The 15,145-nt window shown below is 32.2% G+C and overlaps 1 protein-coding gene across 1 annotated transcript; it reads right to left on the bottom strand.

The window, feature by feature from the left end:
• Nucleotides 1-237: 237 nt before the first annotated feature.
• On the bottom strand, nt 238-1,752 carry LOC140988306 (uncharacterized). The gene is made up of 6 exons (XM_073457337.1): nt 1,682-1,752; nt 1,024-1,328; nt 789-930; nt 608-684; nt 386-428; nt 238-269 (listed from the first exon to the last, which is right to left on the bottom strand). Exons 1-6 carry the CDS (start codon nt 1,719-1,721, stop codon nt 238-240), a joined length of 639 nt encoding a protein of 212 aa, XP_073313438.1. The 5' UTR covers nt 1,722-1,752.
• Nucleotides 1,753-15,145: the final 13,393 nt, after the last annotated feature.

Below are 15,145 nucleotides of genomic sequence, written 5' to 3'. Positions count from 1 at the left end.
TTTAAAAGTTATGAATAACTTTCAAAAATTATTTATTTCCTTTTGCGAAAAACTTTTGTTCCAATACTAGCTAATTAAGTATTTTTTTTAATATTCTTTAAAATTTCAAAAATTCACCCGACTAAACGTGAAAGAATAAAAAAAATTTATAGCATTGAGATCAAATTTTTACAGGAACAAAACCTAAATAGTTCAAATTATAGGACAAATTTTAGAATTTTCCGCCACATTTTAAACTCACATTTTTGTATCGATCGGTTCAGTAATCCCTGCATTAAATAAAGATATTCATTCAGAGATGTGTGATTAACGTTAAAGAAAGATAATATTTAAAGTTAAAAGCATGGATGGATGGATGGATGGATTGAAGAAGCAAAGATGGCACCTTCTGTGGTTTGTTGCATGATCAGTTGGGAGACACGATATTTCTGTAATATGACAAAAAATTACTAAGAACCATTTTAAAGAGTTTCCAAAATTTAGTAAATTTGTGGTTTAATTCGTTTTTCATAGGGTTTGCAACCTTAATTAATTAGTTCCTTGTCTATGTTAATGAATGTCATCCCAAAAGAAAAGACGATGGAAAGTAAAAATAAAATGAGTTAACCTGTAAGTGGCTTTTAACATGAAAAATTGTGAGCCCATCACAGTTCATTAGATTAAGGATTGCCTTTGGTGTTGCCTCTGCACTCAGCCAATAATACAAGTAATTATCAACATGAGATGTTTTTTGGGTAAGAACTTTTTTGGTCTGTTCGATTTATGTATATATAGATCCTTCTACTTACTTTTTGGACCACCTAGACGACACACACTTGTTATAAACTTCGTGTGAAGATCCTCAGTCCATCTAATCCTCTTCTTGTTTTCTTTTTCCGAAACAACATTCTTCGAACCGATCAGTGTTGTCTCCAGCTGAAATTTGCCGCACTGATGAATGATTATCATTCAAAATATCTCAAATTGGATGATATTATAATAACACTATGACATATTATAGAACCTGGATTCTTATGTACTTACAATACGATTGATTTTGTCGAAACCGGACCTCGAGTACCTCGAGCTCGAGCTGTTGGATATTGTTTTGTCTGGTCGAAGCTTATGGTTCTTGCATTCTGGGACATTAACGTTGCAAGATTTGATTGACTTTTGTTGTGATGACAGGCATTGTTTACTGCACAAACAAGATTGAACAAGAGACTGCAAAGTGTCTACGGATTGAAAATGTTCTTTTTTGGAAGGATTAAATGGTGGGATTTCTGTATCATTAGAATTATCAAACATCTGTGAATATGAGATCTGGCTGAAATCGAACTGCCCACGATCTGCAAAAGTTTAATGCCAATATTCATATATAACATAATTAGAACCGCTGGTAAATTTCACTTAATTAATTCAGATGTATCGAAAATTGTGGAATAAAAAATAAAAGTAACAAAATTAAAGGTGCGTATGAATTTAACAAAATAAATACTATTTCATTTTTCATATTATGAGCTCGATATGGACCATGATATTTTTACGTAGCTCGAACTCACTATAAATTTTGAAAGTTACGAATCAACTCGAAAAACTCATGAACTGACTAAATTTGTTTTTATCAGCTGGGAGCTGTGCAAATAAGACAGTGTTGATCTTTCTTGAACAATATATATCAATGGATGGAGGAGACCAATACCTGATAAATTGTGGAAAGATCCAAAGCCTTGATTGTTCATTTTTGGCTGCCAAAACTTCAAAATCTTTTGTAAAAAATGTGTTTAAAATCAAGAATCAAGGGTTATATATGATTAAATATTGGTAGGAAATTAAACAATTTTAAAAAATTCTAAGAGGTTACTAGGAGCATTAAACAATGATCGATCTTACAACAAGAATGTCCCCACTTGAAATTCATAACAAGTCACTGATTTTCAAGAATTGGATGGGGACGAAAAAGTATAATAGATTCGATCCCGGGATGAACTTGGACAAAGAAACTATAGTTAATTATTATAGGGATTATTTTAATGTAAAAAAAATAAATTAACTAAGTTCGGAAACTGAAATATTTGTTAATCATTAAATTAAAAGGGAATATTGTCACAATGTCAACATAGTAATGTAATGGTGCGAATTTGTTTTTTAAAATAAAATCTAAGTGTTCTAAGTAAAAGTATTGTCTCGTTCGTAAATTTGTTGAATGCGATAATTATATGACAAAAACTTGTGTCAGACGGTCTTGTGGGTCGTATTTTGTGAGACGGATTTCTTATTTTGGTCATTCATGAAAAAATATTACTTTTTATGCTAAGAGTATTACTTTTTATTGTGAATATCGGTAGGGTTGACCCGTCTCACAGATAAAGATTCGCGAGATCGTTTCACAAGAGACCTACTTTAATTATATTGGGAATATATCGGATTCATGACTATTTCATATTAAGATGATTTGAAATATGTTGATAAATTATACAAAAAAATTTATTTTTGGTTGTTTATTAACAAATATCATAAATTGCTTGGAGTTTCCTTTTAACACTTATTGTAGGATGAGCCTTTATCTAATAATTTAAAATTTTATCATTTTTATGGAATAAATGACATATATATACGATTGAATTATTATTTTATTATATTTTCGTACAAAAAATTAACTGCCAAAAATGATAAAATAAAATTATGGCGGAAAATCAACTTTCATCTAAAGACCAAAATAAATTAATTTCTAATAATCAATAAATTCTGTAAATTCTTAGAGAGAAAACAATTCCATACTTTACATAAAAATTTAACTCGAATTTTGAAAAATCGGAGGCTCCGAAGTCGATAGTTTTTATTTTATTTCATATAAAAAGCATGTGATTAAAAAAAAATCATGTCTGAAAAAACAAGAATTTGTGAGTTGCATAAATAGTCGAGGCATTTTGTACGTATTCGTGGATCTTTTACGATGATTTTGGTTGGTCCCACCAAACAAGTCCGCAACCCATTTCCGTTCAGGAACTAAATGCCAAATTTATCCAGTTGTCATCTAAATTAATTAAGTTGGCCTTTCAGGTTTTTGAATGGGTGAATTTGAATAAGAATATCTTGTGGGAGACGGTCTCACGAATCTTTATCTATGAAACATGTCAATTTTATCGTATTCATAATAAAAAGTAATACGCTTAATATAAAAAGTAATACTCTTAATATAAAAATAATACTTTTCGTAGATGACCCAAATAAGATACTTATCTCACAAAATATGATCCTTGATATCGTCTCACACAAGTTTTTACATTTGAATAATGTGATAATTGTTCCATCTTACACCAGCTTTTTAAATAATCGAAGAAATAATTTGATCGACCGAGTGAAAATGTCTGCTTTAAAGGTTCACATATATTCGGACAATAACATTATTAATTTATTATTATAAAAAAAATTTGCTATAGTTTTAATTACTATCAATATTAAAATTTACTATAGTTTTAATTACTATCAATATTGTAAGAAATAACAAACAAGGCGGCTGACCCGACTCAAATAATTCAACTGCTTTATGCATTCTTAAAAAGAAAGTGACGGAGACTTGCTTTCTCCTTGGTAAACAAAATATATCATAATTGTTAAATAATTTTGATTGCGTAAATCGATTCCTTTCCATCTGTGATTTGCGTCGGATCATCGTTGAGCTTTATTATTATGGCTGAAATGAATATAATTTATTCCTTATTTAAATTTTTCTTTGGAAAATATTGCGTTTATTAAATTATATAGTTTTGTTCTTCTAGACGGTAGATATTTATGAAAAGAACTTTAAATATTGTCTAAAATAGTTTATTTTTTTAATAAAACTCTTGTTTTTAGATTTCGTATGATTCTTTTTATGGAATAAACTCAATGGAAAAGGAATTCCATAAATAGAAAAAACAGTTGCTGCGAAAGAAGGTTTTAGACGACGAGATAAAAAAAGAGAGAGAAAAGGATAACGGAGAATAATTGTACGTAGCTTGTCGTTGTTTTGTTGTGTTGCCGTGGAGTGTTGATGATATTCATGTACATCATCTGATCATTGTATTTATCAGAGTGTTGTTTATCATGAAAAATTTCGACTTCACAAACGTCACATTCGTAGTTTTGATTATTTGGTTTGATAAGTGTGTTGGATGCACTTTTGCTCCCTCACTTTGTTAAGTAATTTAGATTTTCTTTTATTCACTAGTATTATTTTTGTGTAAGCTGAAAGTATTTTCTAGATAATCTTTTGACTTGAAGCACCCCACACGTGTGTTCACTTGCACATAATTCCTTGTGTCTTATTTTATTTACTTAAAGTTTTGTGTATTTAAATATTCCGTTGCATGTTATTTTAAGTGTTACAACACCGTACACAATGCTTAACTCTGAAATAAACAGTCTATTTGTTACACAGTATTTTTATGTTAAACAACCACCCTTATAAGTGATATCAGAGTCAACTCTTGACACAATAAGTGTGATTCTTGTTGTTTTTGTTTAACAGGAGAGAAATACGTTAGATGTGTCACTTGTCTACACAGCATTATGACCACCAGTTCTGGATGAATCCAATCATGATCTTCGGAAAGTTAAAACGAGAGTACATCAAATCCATTAAAGAAAGGGAGTGACAACGTTTTATAGATAGTTGGACTCCACCAAAGTGATGATTGTGATAGTTAGGTTAAGTCTGAAAGTGCATGGACGACTGACGAAGTCTAGATTTCTAATTTTAATTCAAAGGGACTTAATGTCATTTTCACTTCTGTTGACATAAACATGTTCAGACTCATCACAAAATGTGTCTCTTCCAAGGATTCTTGGGATATCCTTCAAAGAAACCGCGAAGGATCTGAAAGCATGTGAAGAACCAAGCTAAGAATGTTAACATCAAAGTTTGGAAGTCTGAGAGTTGAAGAAGCAGAGTTTGTTACTGTCACGTCCCGAGACTGGGGTTAGTCAACACCGACTTTGTTTTACAACTACACAATCGAAACAACAAGCATCGTAGTACATGATAAACCAAAACCAGTTTATAACGCATAATCAAACGGAAAAAATTGTCTTTACAATGAGAATACTCAAAAACGATAAAACTAAGCGGAAGCGTTTACAACTGAAATAAAAAAAAAATCGTCTTTACAACGAGACTCATTCACAATAACCATGGTGTATTTCATTTTCCTTAAAATTATGACTGGAAAAGAACCAAAAAATTCTGAATGCAACAGTTCTAAGCTCCAGATTGATGAGTTACATCCTTTGTTTTTAAAAGACGACCTAACTTGATTTCCAAACTGACAAGCTGTTAGGATCGGTTAATGAAGATGATGTGTTTATAAGAGAGGGTTGAATAAACACTTCGATTTTTGAAATCTTTTTGAATATGAATCAGTTCTTTAAGGAACTAGTTCTGAGATCTTATATGTCAATATCGATCAGTTAACTAATAGTAGTAGTGCGAAAACAAACTGAATAATAGATTGAATATTTTTTACTAAGACATCGATAACAAAATGAATAAAATGATGGACACAAAGAGTTTTATGGATGTTTGGAGACTTCAACTACTCCTACGTCACCCCTTCTATCTCAAGAATATGAATTCATTAAAAGACTTTGATTAATTACAATGGATTGTAATAACCCACTTCAGTTGGACTTACACAATATCAAATTGAAACTCTTAGTTTTCTTCTTATTACTTATTAGTTGTTAACTGAATAGCTCTAATAAATTGTCTGAATGTTACAAATAAATCAATGAAGTAAGAGCTAAATTTTTTGCAATTTGTAAACTGAATAAACTTCAAGAGTGAATCGCAACTGACTGATTTGTTCTTGATATAGTTGTTCATGGATTATTTTTTCTTTTTTTAATCGTTAACCTCTTTCTTCAACTGAACTTATCAGCTATATATAGTCTTTGATTATAACGGTCACATTGAATGTATTAAATGATTAATATTCGTTGAATCGTCTTCTAGTCCATGTAGATGAATTTTTCTGACAGGGGTACGATGTATCAGACTATTCTGCTTTGGTATAGACTGTCAGTTTGTCTGCTGTGTTTCAAATTGCAACTGATGATGTGGCTAACTGATCAGGAGTTTAACTGGTCGACTAATCAGTTTAGCTGGAGTACATAAGTTCTAACTGATGCCTTTTCGGTTTGATCATTCCAGTTCATTTAGGTCATTTCAGTTCAGTTTTGCGAAGTTTTCAGTTCTGATCTTCAATCTGTTTAACAATCTTCGAATCATCAATTTTTTCGTTATATTTATAAGAAGTTTAGTCTATTTTCTTTAGTTCTTAATCCATTTCAGTCCGATAAGTCATTTTTAGTTTTAAGATCAATTACAAATTTTCAGTTGCGTCAGTTCAGTTTGGTTCTCCATTTATTTTACCGATTTTTTTGTGAAACTCATAGTTTCCAGCAATTTTGCCCTTTTCGTTGTTTGACAAAACTTAGAATACTGAATTGTTTAACTGATTATATTTCCTAAAAATGTACAAATTCGTACATAACTAAGAATGAACTTTTTATTAACTATGAAAAAGGTAAGTACAGATTCGTACAAATATTTTAGATTAAAAAGTTTACAAGATAGTACGCTCTTCAGACTGTAACTGATGAACCGGGCTTTGTTATATTTTGGCTTTGTTGTCAGCTGATCCTTCATCAGTTGAACTGTCTGGTTCACTGTGATTCTTACTGCTTTCCGTATTTTCTGATTTCTTCTGCTCTTCCCCCTTTTTGTCAACACTCGCCACTTTAGAAAATATATGAATGTTGTACTTATTTGAGCGGAAACTCCAGCAAACTGATTTTGCACAGTATCAATCTTCTTGGATAGGCTTGTGTGCACAAAATCAATTCGGTTGCTGAGCAATTCCTGGGAGGTGACCATTTTGGGAATCGAAACTGCTTCTTTTTTTATCTTCTCTATTGTTGAAAACATAGCAGATACGTGCTTGGTCAATTTCATCAAGCCTTTCATCGTATGATCTTTCAATGTCTCCAGACTCAAAAAATGGAGCAGTTGTGTAGATTTAACTTGAGAAATTGTGGAGCTAAGATCTTGCAGACTGGACAGAATACTAGCAAGAATGATATCAGTTTCCAATGGCAATTTCAAAGAAAATTCTTCAGCAATAGCTGGAACTTTTTTTTTTTCCTTTTCCATTGATATTTACAACTGTTAATTTTTCATGAGCAGTCTCTTGATCCACCTCCTCAGCTACTTCAGTTACGATCTCTTCTTGGACAAAGAAAAAATGAGGATGATCCTGATGATAAGTTGAAGTTCTCGATGCCTCAGAAGTATTTGGTGTAGCCGTAATGAGTTTATGGTATGCTTCAGTTATAAAGAATGTCTCAGGAACCAGCAAATGAGTGGAAATCAGTTCTGAGACAACTGATGGTTCCTGGACTGTTGTTGTAGCTTCAATAGTAAAAAGTTGTTTAGTTCCCAACTAAACTTGTTCTGACAGGACCATAGTTTCAGCAGCTGGTTCGATTACTACTTCAGCTAGTTGTGTTGCAACATTTCTTCTGCTTCTTGATCTTCCTTATACTCCTGCTGAATTTCTTCAGCAACTGATAGCAACAACTCATTCACATTAGCTAGAGATAGCTCTTCTTTTGTATAAGTGGTTGTTTGACCTGCTGGTTCAGAAGATGGTAAAATAATCATTGAAGATTTGGAAGAGGAAGGTTGTTCTGCTTTAGAAAATAATTGATGAACTGTTTCTGCAGCAGAGGGTGCCAAAACTGATTGTACCTCCTTGGGAAAAGTTGAAGGAGCATTCTCTTCTTTATTACACTCCTTAGTCAGACTATTTGCATCAATTGGAATGTTGAGCTTCTGTTCCATCTCCCAATGTTTGGAGGAGAAAAAAAGCTTGGAGTTGAAGAATTCAAGATTTTTATCATCGACTTCTCGTTTTCTACAAGTCTAGTATTTCTAGTTTACAACTTCTTGTTTAAACATTGGTTTTCTTGTTTTATCATGAATTCTAATAGCTAAATTTCATATTTCTTGGGATTTAAGGAGATCCTACTCCGAATCCGTGTTTAATTAATTTAGTTATTGACTTTTGAAATATTCTTGATTATGCTGTTATTTTCATTGCATTATTAAAGCGTAGCTAACTTTGATAATAATATCATATTGTGATTGAGTTCGAGAGAGCAACTAGTGAGAGAAACGAGTAGCATAGTACGTGGATTTACAATTTGCATAGAGATATGAAATTAGATACACGTTGAAAGTCATAGTCCAATAGGTCGAAAGCTAGGAGATTTCATAGAGAGGAATGCGGTTCGCCTTTGATAAATAATTAAAGAGATTTAATTACTTCACTGAGTTGAATTAGTTTGGCATAGCTCGAGAGGACGTGTTCAATTGGTTAGGAAATTCTGTCAGAAGCGTGGATTATTGTCGAATCGAATTAATTAAATTAACGAGGGATAGGTGAACCAAGATTCTCAACAAATTCATTTCTCATTGAATCCTTAATTAATCATTTTAGTTTAACGATTTCATCATTCAATCTTTGAATTATTTGGTAATTTATTATTTCATAATCATAGTAGTAAGTAATCATTCAAATAATCGTTGCTAAAGTTTAATAATTGAAAATAAAAATTGTGAAATACGGTCTCTGGAGGAACGATACTCGTACTCGTGTACACTATATTATTACTTGACATCGTGCACTTGCGATTATATTGAGCTTTAATTTTATTGACGTTTTACCAAGAATTTTAATGTGCAAGTTTTGCTCGATCATAAAGTTTACCACTCCGGTCCACACTGCGATCGAAATCCATATAATTGGTCTTCCTTATTTTAGGCATGCATTTCAATAAAATCCAATGATCGGGGTGATGAAAGGAGATCACAATCAGCTTGGCCTTCACCCATGGAACTGTGACTCATTATATTCTGCTCTTACATATTGCATCAAACATTCTATATTATTTAATCTGCCTCAATCGAAAGCACTCAAAACGAACTGGTGAAAATTGGGGTCCATCAATGACACATCATGTGAAAAGAAATACATGTAGGTCTTTTACAATTCAATTAATCCCCGTGAGCATTCTTGGATATGCTGAAAAAATATATAATTAAATTTTTTAATTTTTAACTTAATATGCAATAAACCAAAGAAAAAAGCACATCATTGCACAACCGACAATCTGGTGTAGACAAGTCAAGGAACCATTTCTTATTGTAAGATGAGATCAACCTAGATTTTGTCATTATTTCCATCGTATGATCAATCTCAGCCTCACATCGTTCCCACGATCTACTAATGAATCGTCTTATTCTTTTAACCAAGAACAATGACAACGTATCTCTGAAAACATCTCATGCGCCTCATGTAGTATCTTAAACGACTCCTTCCCCTCTACACGTACTGTAACTAATGTCTCATCGCCACAGTTGTTTCTGCATCTCTATCCCTCACTGGCTAGCGTATCCACCTCCTCTTCTCTCTCAGCCATCTAAAACGGCTCTTACTCCTCTTCATATATTGTAAATAATGTCACATCAACAAAAGTTGTGTCTGCACCTCTGTCTCTCACTGTCATATCCACATCCTCCTCTACTCTCTCAGCCCTCTCAATCGACCTCTCTCTCTCTCTCAAATGGCTCTTCCTCCTCTTCATATATTGTAAATAATATTTCAAAAACAGCTGTGTCTGCACATCTACCTCTCACTGTCGTATCTACCTCCTCCTCTACTCTCTCAGTCCTCTCAAATGACCTATCCCTCTTAAATGGCCCATCTTCATGTATTCTAAACGATGTCTCACCAACATATGATAAACGAGATTGTTACAAAATTAAACATACATAATACAGACTGCAACAATATTGGTAAAATATTTTAAGCTAAACATATAATTAATGATACCAATATTGGTAAAACTTATCGCCAACAATACTCTCCACCGGCAGTCTCCCCATAATTTGTTTTAAGCTCGATACATATGTCTGGATGTGTTTCAGTATATCCATAATATGTGAAAATCCATCTGCTTGATCTTTTTGTAGTACCGTAGGTCTGTCCTCCAAACTTATCATATGGAATTCTTTCATATATGTACGAAATGGATGAGTTCTAAATGTGGATGGGGGAGATACATGAGTCATATCTCTATGACATGAGACAGAGTGGGCTCTATCAGTCTATGCGAGAAAGCCAATACTCTAGATCACCGAGAATATGTACGAAACCTATCTATGGATGTCAGATGAGATGTATGACCCCTGCCTCTAGAGATAGATGGCTGGGGAGACCGTCGATGCTCATCCACATCATCATGCTTTGGATCGACCAATGAATATTGACTACACAAGACTTTGACACCTTGACTCATCTACTTCGTGGTGCTAATGGACACAACATCAGGAGTTGAATCAACAAAATCGCTAGAAAAATAGTGCAAAACAATATCTCCGTCGGAGTCAAAGTAAGCATGCCCAATAGCCTATATTATTTATTAACATTAGCTAACAAAGAATATATTATGTAATGCAAAAGTAAATAAATTGGATTCTTCGTATTTACCTTGTCTAGAACACTACTGAACGATTTGATAACATCATAAATTGAAGGAGAATGATTCTTACTCCATTTCTTTGTCACCCAATGACACATCCGAAGTATTGGGATATTTGCAATCTCTCTGAGAGTAGCAAATGTTTCATCAACATAAGAAAAATATTCAAATGCCAAAACCTAGCAAAAACACGTTACACACATATATTAGTATGATTACTACCTTAGAAATATTTTTTTAGAAAAACATACAATATTTTATTATCTTCAAAGAAAGAATAAAGCTAATGATATGGAAGCTAGCGAACCCACTAAAATCGGATCATTCTTATGTCATTCGGCAAAATTTTTATAACTTATAAACTTGCTTTCAAGGTTTTTTCACAATTCATGAACTGCTTCCTCGAAAGCTAATACACCCCATGAATAGTTATTAAAACTATCCAAGTCATCAACAAACCTAATTCACTCCAGGTCCACTAATTCATTTTTTTTTTTTACGTCGAGGACCCAATACAGCTGTCACAAAATAAAAGCTGGTTACTTTCAATTTCTCAACATTCACTTCTTCACCTCCACCATTTCCGAATTCATTAATCTTGGCTTTCAAATCACTCAAACAAAGGTAAACCGTTGTCGTAGCTATCATTTGCGACGGTTTATGATATACTGTCGCTCCGATTTTTGACTAAGCCGTCTCTAATGAGCGACGTAATTAGCGATGGATTATGTCTTAGACATAATCCGTTGCTAATTTTTTAAGTAAAATAAAAAAAAATTACTTTTATAATTTAATAAATCTACCAAAAAAAAATTATAATCTGACTATGCTAATAATATTCATGATTTTAACTAACACTTAAAAATTTATCAAGAATTGAAGTGAAAAAATTTACCCTAAATCGAAACTAAAATCGTCTAAGAGAGAAACATTTATCGTAGATGTGAAGCGGTGTGGAGGAAAATGGACCAAAAACGCGAGCATTTATAGACAGTTTGCGATAGTTTTTGCGAAGATTGTTTATTAAACCGTCGCTAATCGAAAACCATCGCTATTTAGCGACGGTTGTTTATTAAACCGTCGCTATTTTAAAAATAAACCGTCGCTATTTTCAAAATTGCGACGGTTTTGCTTAAAACCGTTGTTATATTTAGCGACGGTTTAAACAAAATCGTTGTTGTTTGTCCAAAAAACACGCTAATCCACAACGGTTTTCTAAAACTGTTGTCGTCTGTCCAAAAAAATACGGTAATAGACTATAAACCGTTGTCTTTGACCCCTAAAAAAAAATGCTAAAAGATAATGGTTTTATACCTCAATGTCAGCTTGCACTCATAAAACTGATTTCTTTCAAGTTTTGTGGGGAAATAAATATGAAGAAAATAATAGTAAATTATTATTTGAAATAGAAAAAAATGAAAACTTTTGGTCGAATTTTTCAATCTGGGTCGTCTCGGTCGAGCTCAATCCAAACACATAAACTCGACCCAACTAAAACTGATATTAAAAACGGGGTCGTGTATTCGTTTTGGGTTGAGCACGACTTTTTCTAAAACTAATATTAAAAACATAAATGCGATTTCAAAACGCTTTAGTTATTTGCAATATCTGGGTCAAGTGTTTATGAATCTAAAACACGACCAGATTCATTAAATCTCGACCCCACACAATCATATACAAAATTTGTTTCTCTGGGTCGAGTTTTGATATCTGGGTTGTGTCTCTTTGAACGCGACCCAGATTCATCAAAACACGATTCAAAATGCTAGGGCTTGCTCAAGTTTTGATAATCTGGGAATCGATTTTAGAATACGAACCAATTTCAAAAAATAAATTTACTGTAATAAGATCAACAAATTTGTTATATACTGAGATATTGTTGTTCGATACCACTGGGTTATTTTGAGGTTATCAAGCCAAAAAAATTTCCGAAAGTAGACTATTTTAATTTTTGGGAATTTTCTAATAAAATTTCAGAGATATTAGTATGAGTTTGGAAAATACTTCAACTTGTGTTTGTGGATTAATTTGAAGTATTCGAGTTATTGTTGATACTTGTGAATTTATTTGGCTGTTTGGAAAATTCATGTAATTTTAGGCGGAGGATTTGGAAATTAAAGTTGACAAGTCGGTCGTTTCTATTGTTTGTGAGTTGGTATAAATAATGGTCCAATAACATACTTTGACAATACATAAATTAAGGTATACTCATATTTGTCTTGTTATTTGTGACTTATGCTATACGTAAACATGGCAATAGGTCGAGTCTAAACTTGATACCATATTAAACCCCTCCGACGAGACTGGTTTAAACCTAGTTAAACGGATCTCGAGCGGATATGTTATAGATCACGAGTTTAACTGACCCGCCTCACAGTTATATTTATATAAGTATATGTGTATGTATATTATTAATAATATAACTATATTTTTCTTATATTGAATAATAAATATTTTATTCATAATTTTATTTTATAATATTTTAATATTGAAATAATTTTGTTCTGTTGTCATAAATTTAGTATGAAAATAAACAATCACACATTTTTTTCCTTAGTAATTATTAAATGAATAAAAATTGATATATTTTAATTTACTATAATATTTTTTTTCTTAAATATTATTAATATAAAGTTTGAAAATAATTTAAAAGATTTATTAATTTTTAATTTTCTTATTTTGTATTTAATTTTGTTTAAATATTATTTTGGCTGGTCCAATGGGTCTAATTAACCTGAATTAAGCCAATCGGTTTTTCGAAACGAGGCAGGACGGATCAAATGTGAGGCATGATGGGTTCTGAGTTTGGCCAAATTCACATTTAGAATATGACATAATATTATGACATTTATCTTGAACCTTATTCTTCCTCTTAACTCTTGCTATTTCATAGTTACTCTTGCTATTTCATAGTTACTCGACACTTAAAGTTTTCATCTCGGAATCTTGGAGTCGTTGATAGGCCTTTTTTATACGAGGTTGTAGATACGATTGAGCATTCCGCCTGTTAGTGTAGCCCTTCGGGGTGATCACTGAGACTTTGATACCGAGTTTTGTTTCTTTTTGCCATTCTTGTTGTATCTTTGATAGCGGTATGAAGGTCGAGTCGACACATCACAACATACCTCACACAATTATACCAAGACTGTTTAGTTGTATGATGATGTAACTTCTCTGTGTGTTAGTTCGAGCATTGTTCCAGTTGTTATCATATCGTTTATTGACTCCTGTTTTATCTTGTATACTTCGAGCTCAGTTACATGCATTGCATATTGCATTTATAAATATTTTATGGATGATTTATGTTTATTATCATTTAATATAAGAAAAAAAACATACGACAACGGTGTTTCACCGTTGTCGTATGTCTTGAAAAACCGTTGTTAAAGCCCATGTGGTTAAAAGGTTCGTTCAAAGACAACGGTTTTTCACCGTTGTTGTAACAAATAAAATTAGTAATTAGCGACGATTTTCTCATGATTTCCGTCGTTAATATTTTCAGTAAAATAAAAAAATTTACTTTTAATAATTTAAAATATCTAAAAAAAACTTACAATTTGATTATACTAACAATATTCATGAACTTAACTAACACTTAAAAATTTACCAAAAATTAAAGCAAAAAAATTTACCCTAAATCGAAACTAAAATTGTGTAAAAGAGAAAAATTTTAAGTATTGTGAAGTGGTGTAGAGGAAAATAAACCAAAAGTGGGGATATTATCGTTGGCCTCTATGGTAGAATCAGTCGGGGGGTTTGCGACGGTTTTGTTTACAACCGTCGCTTCTGAAACCGTCGCTAATTTAAAACATGCGACGATTTTACTTAAAACCATTGCGATTTTTAAATTAGCGACAGTTTTTCTGAAACCGTCGCTAAATATGGCACAGCTTCTCCAAACCATTGTCTTTGAACGTGTTTTTTTGGACAATCGACAATGGTTTTAGAAAACCGTTGTCTTTGATCCTAAAAAACGCTCAAAGACAACGGTTTTATAGAACTCTTGTCATTGACCCTAAAAACCGTTGTCTTTTGCCCCCGAAAGATAACGATTTTTATAAAATCGTTGTCTTTTGCTTAAAAAACGCACATACGACAACGGTTTTCACTAAAACCGTTGTTAAAAAGCATACGACAACGGTTTTAGTAAAAACCGTTGTCGTATGTGTGTTGTTGTTTTGATTTTTTCTTGTAGTGATTGTTATTTAACAGTTCCATACAAGAGACTAACTTATTTTCTCGGTGGCTGTCGTGGCGAGTTTGTGACGCCATATCAGGTCCTTCACGTGCTTCTTATCCACACAAATTAAGTATATTTAAAATGCTTATAATTCTATACAATACTTTTTTTTTTTTTTTTTTTTTTGAAAGAACTATACAATACTTTTAGATACTTTTAGTCGGTTATTATAATTATAATTCTAATTGTTGTTAATATTATTGTGTTTTTATTATGAAATGCCATGACATTCAAATGCCAATCTATTGAAGGACGATCCCGTCAATATATATGTTGGATCTCGGTTTTCTACGTGCCCAAACGCAGCGGAAGTTTAAATTTTTTTTTTTTTTTTTTTTT

This window comes from Primulina huaijiensis, chromosome 11, assembly GCF_012295235.1.
Source record: "Primulina huaijiensis isolate GDHJ02 chromosome 11, ASM1229523v2, whole genome shotgun sequence".
Taxonomy (NCBI): domain Eukaryota; kingdom Viridiplantae; phylum Streptophyta; class Magnoliopsida; order Lamiales; family Gesneriaceae; genus Primulina; species Primulina huaijiensis.
The sequence above is the reverse complement of the archived record's forward strand: the minus strand, read 5'-3'. Positions and strand labels throughout refer to the sequence as shown.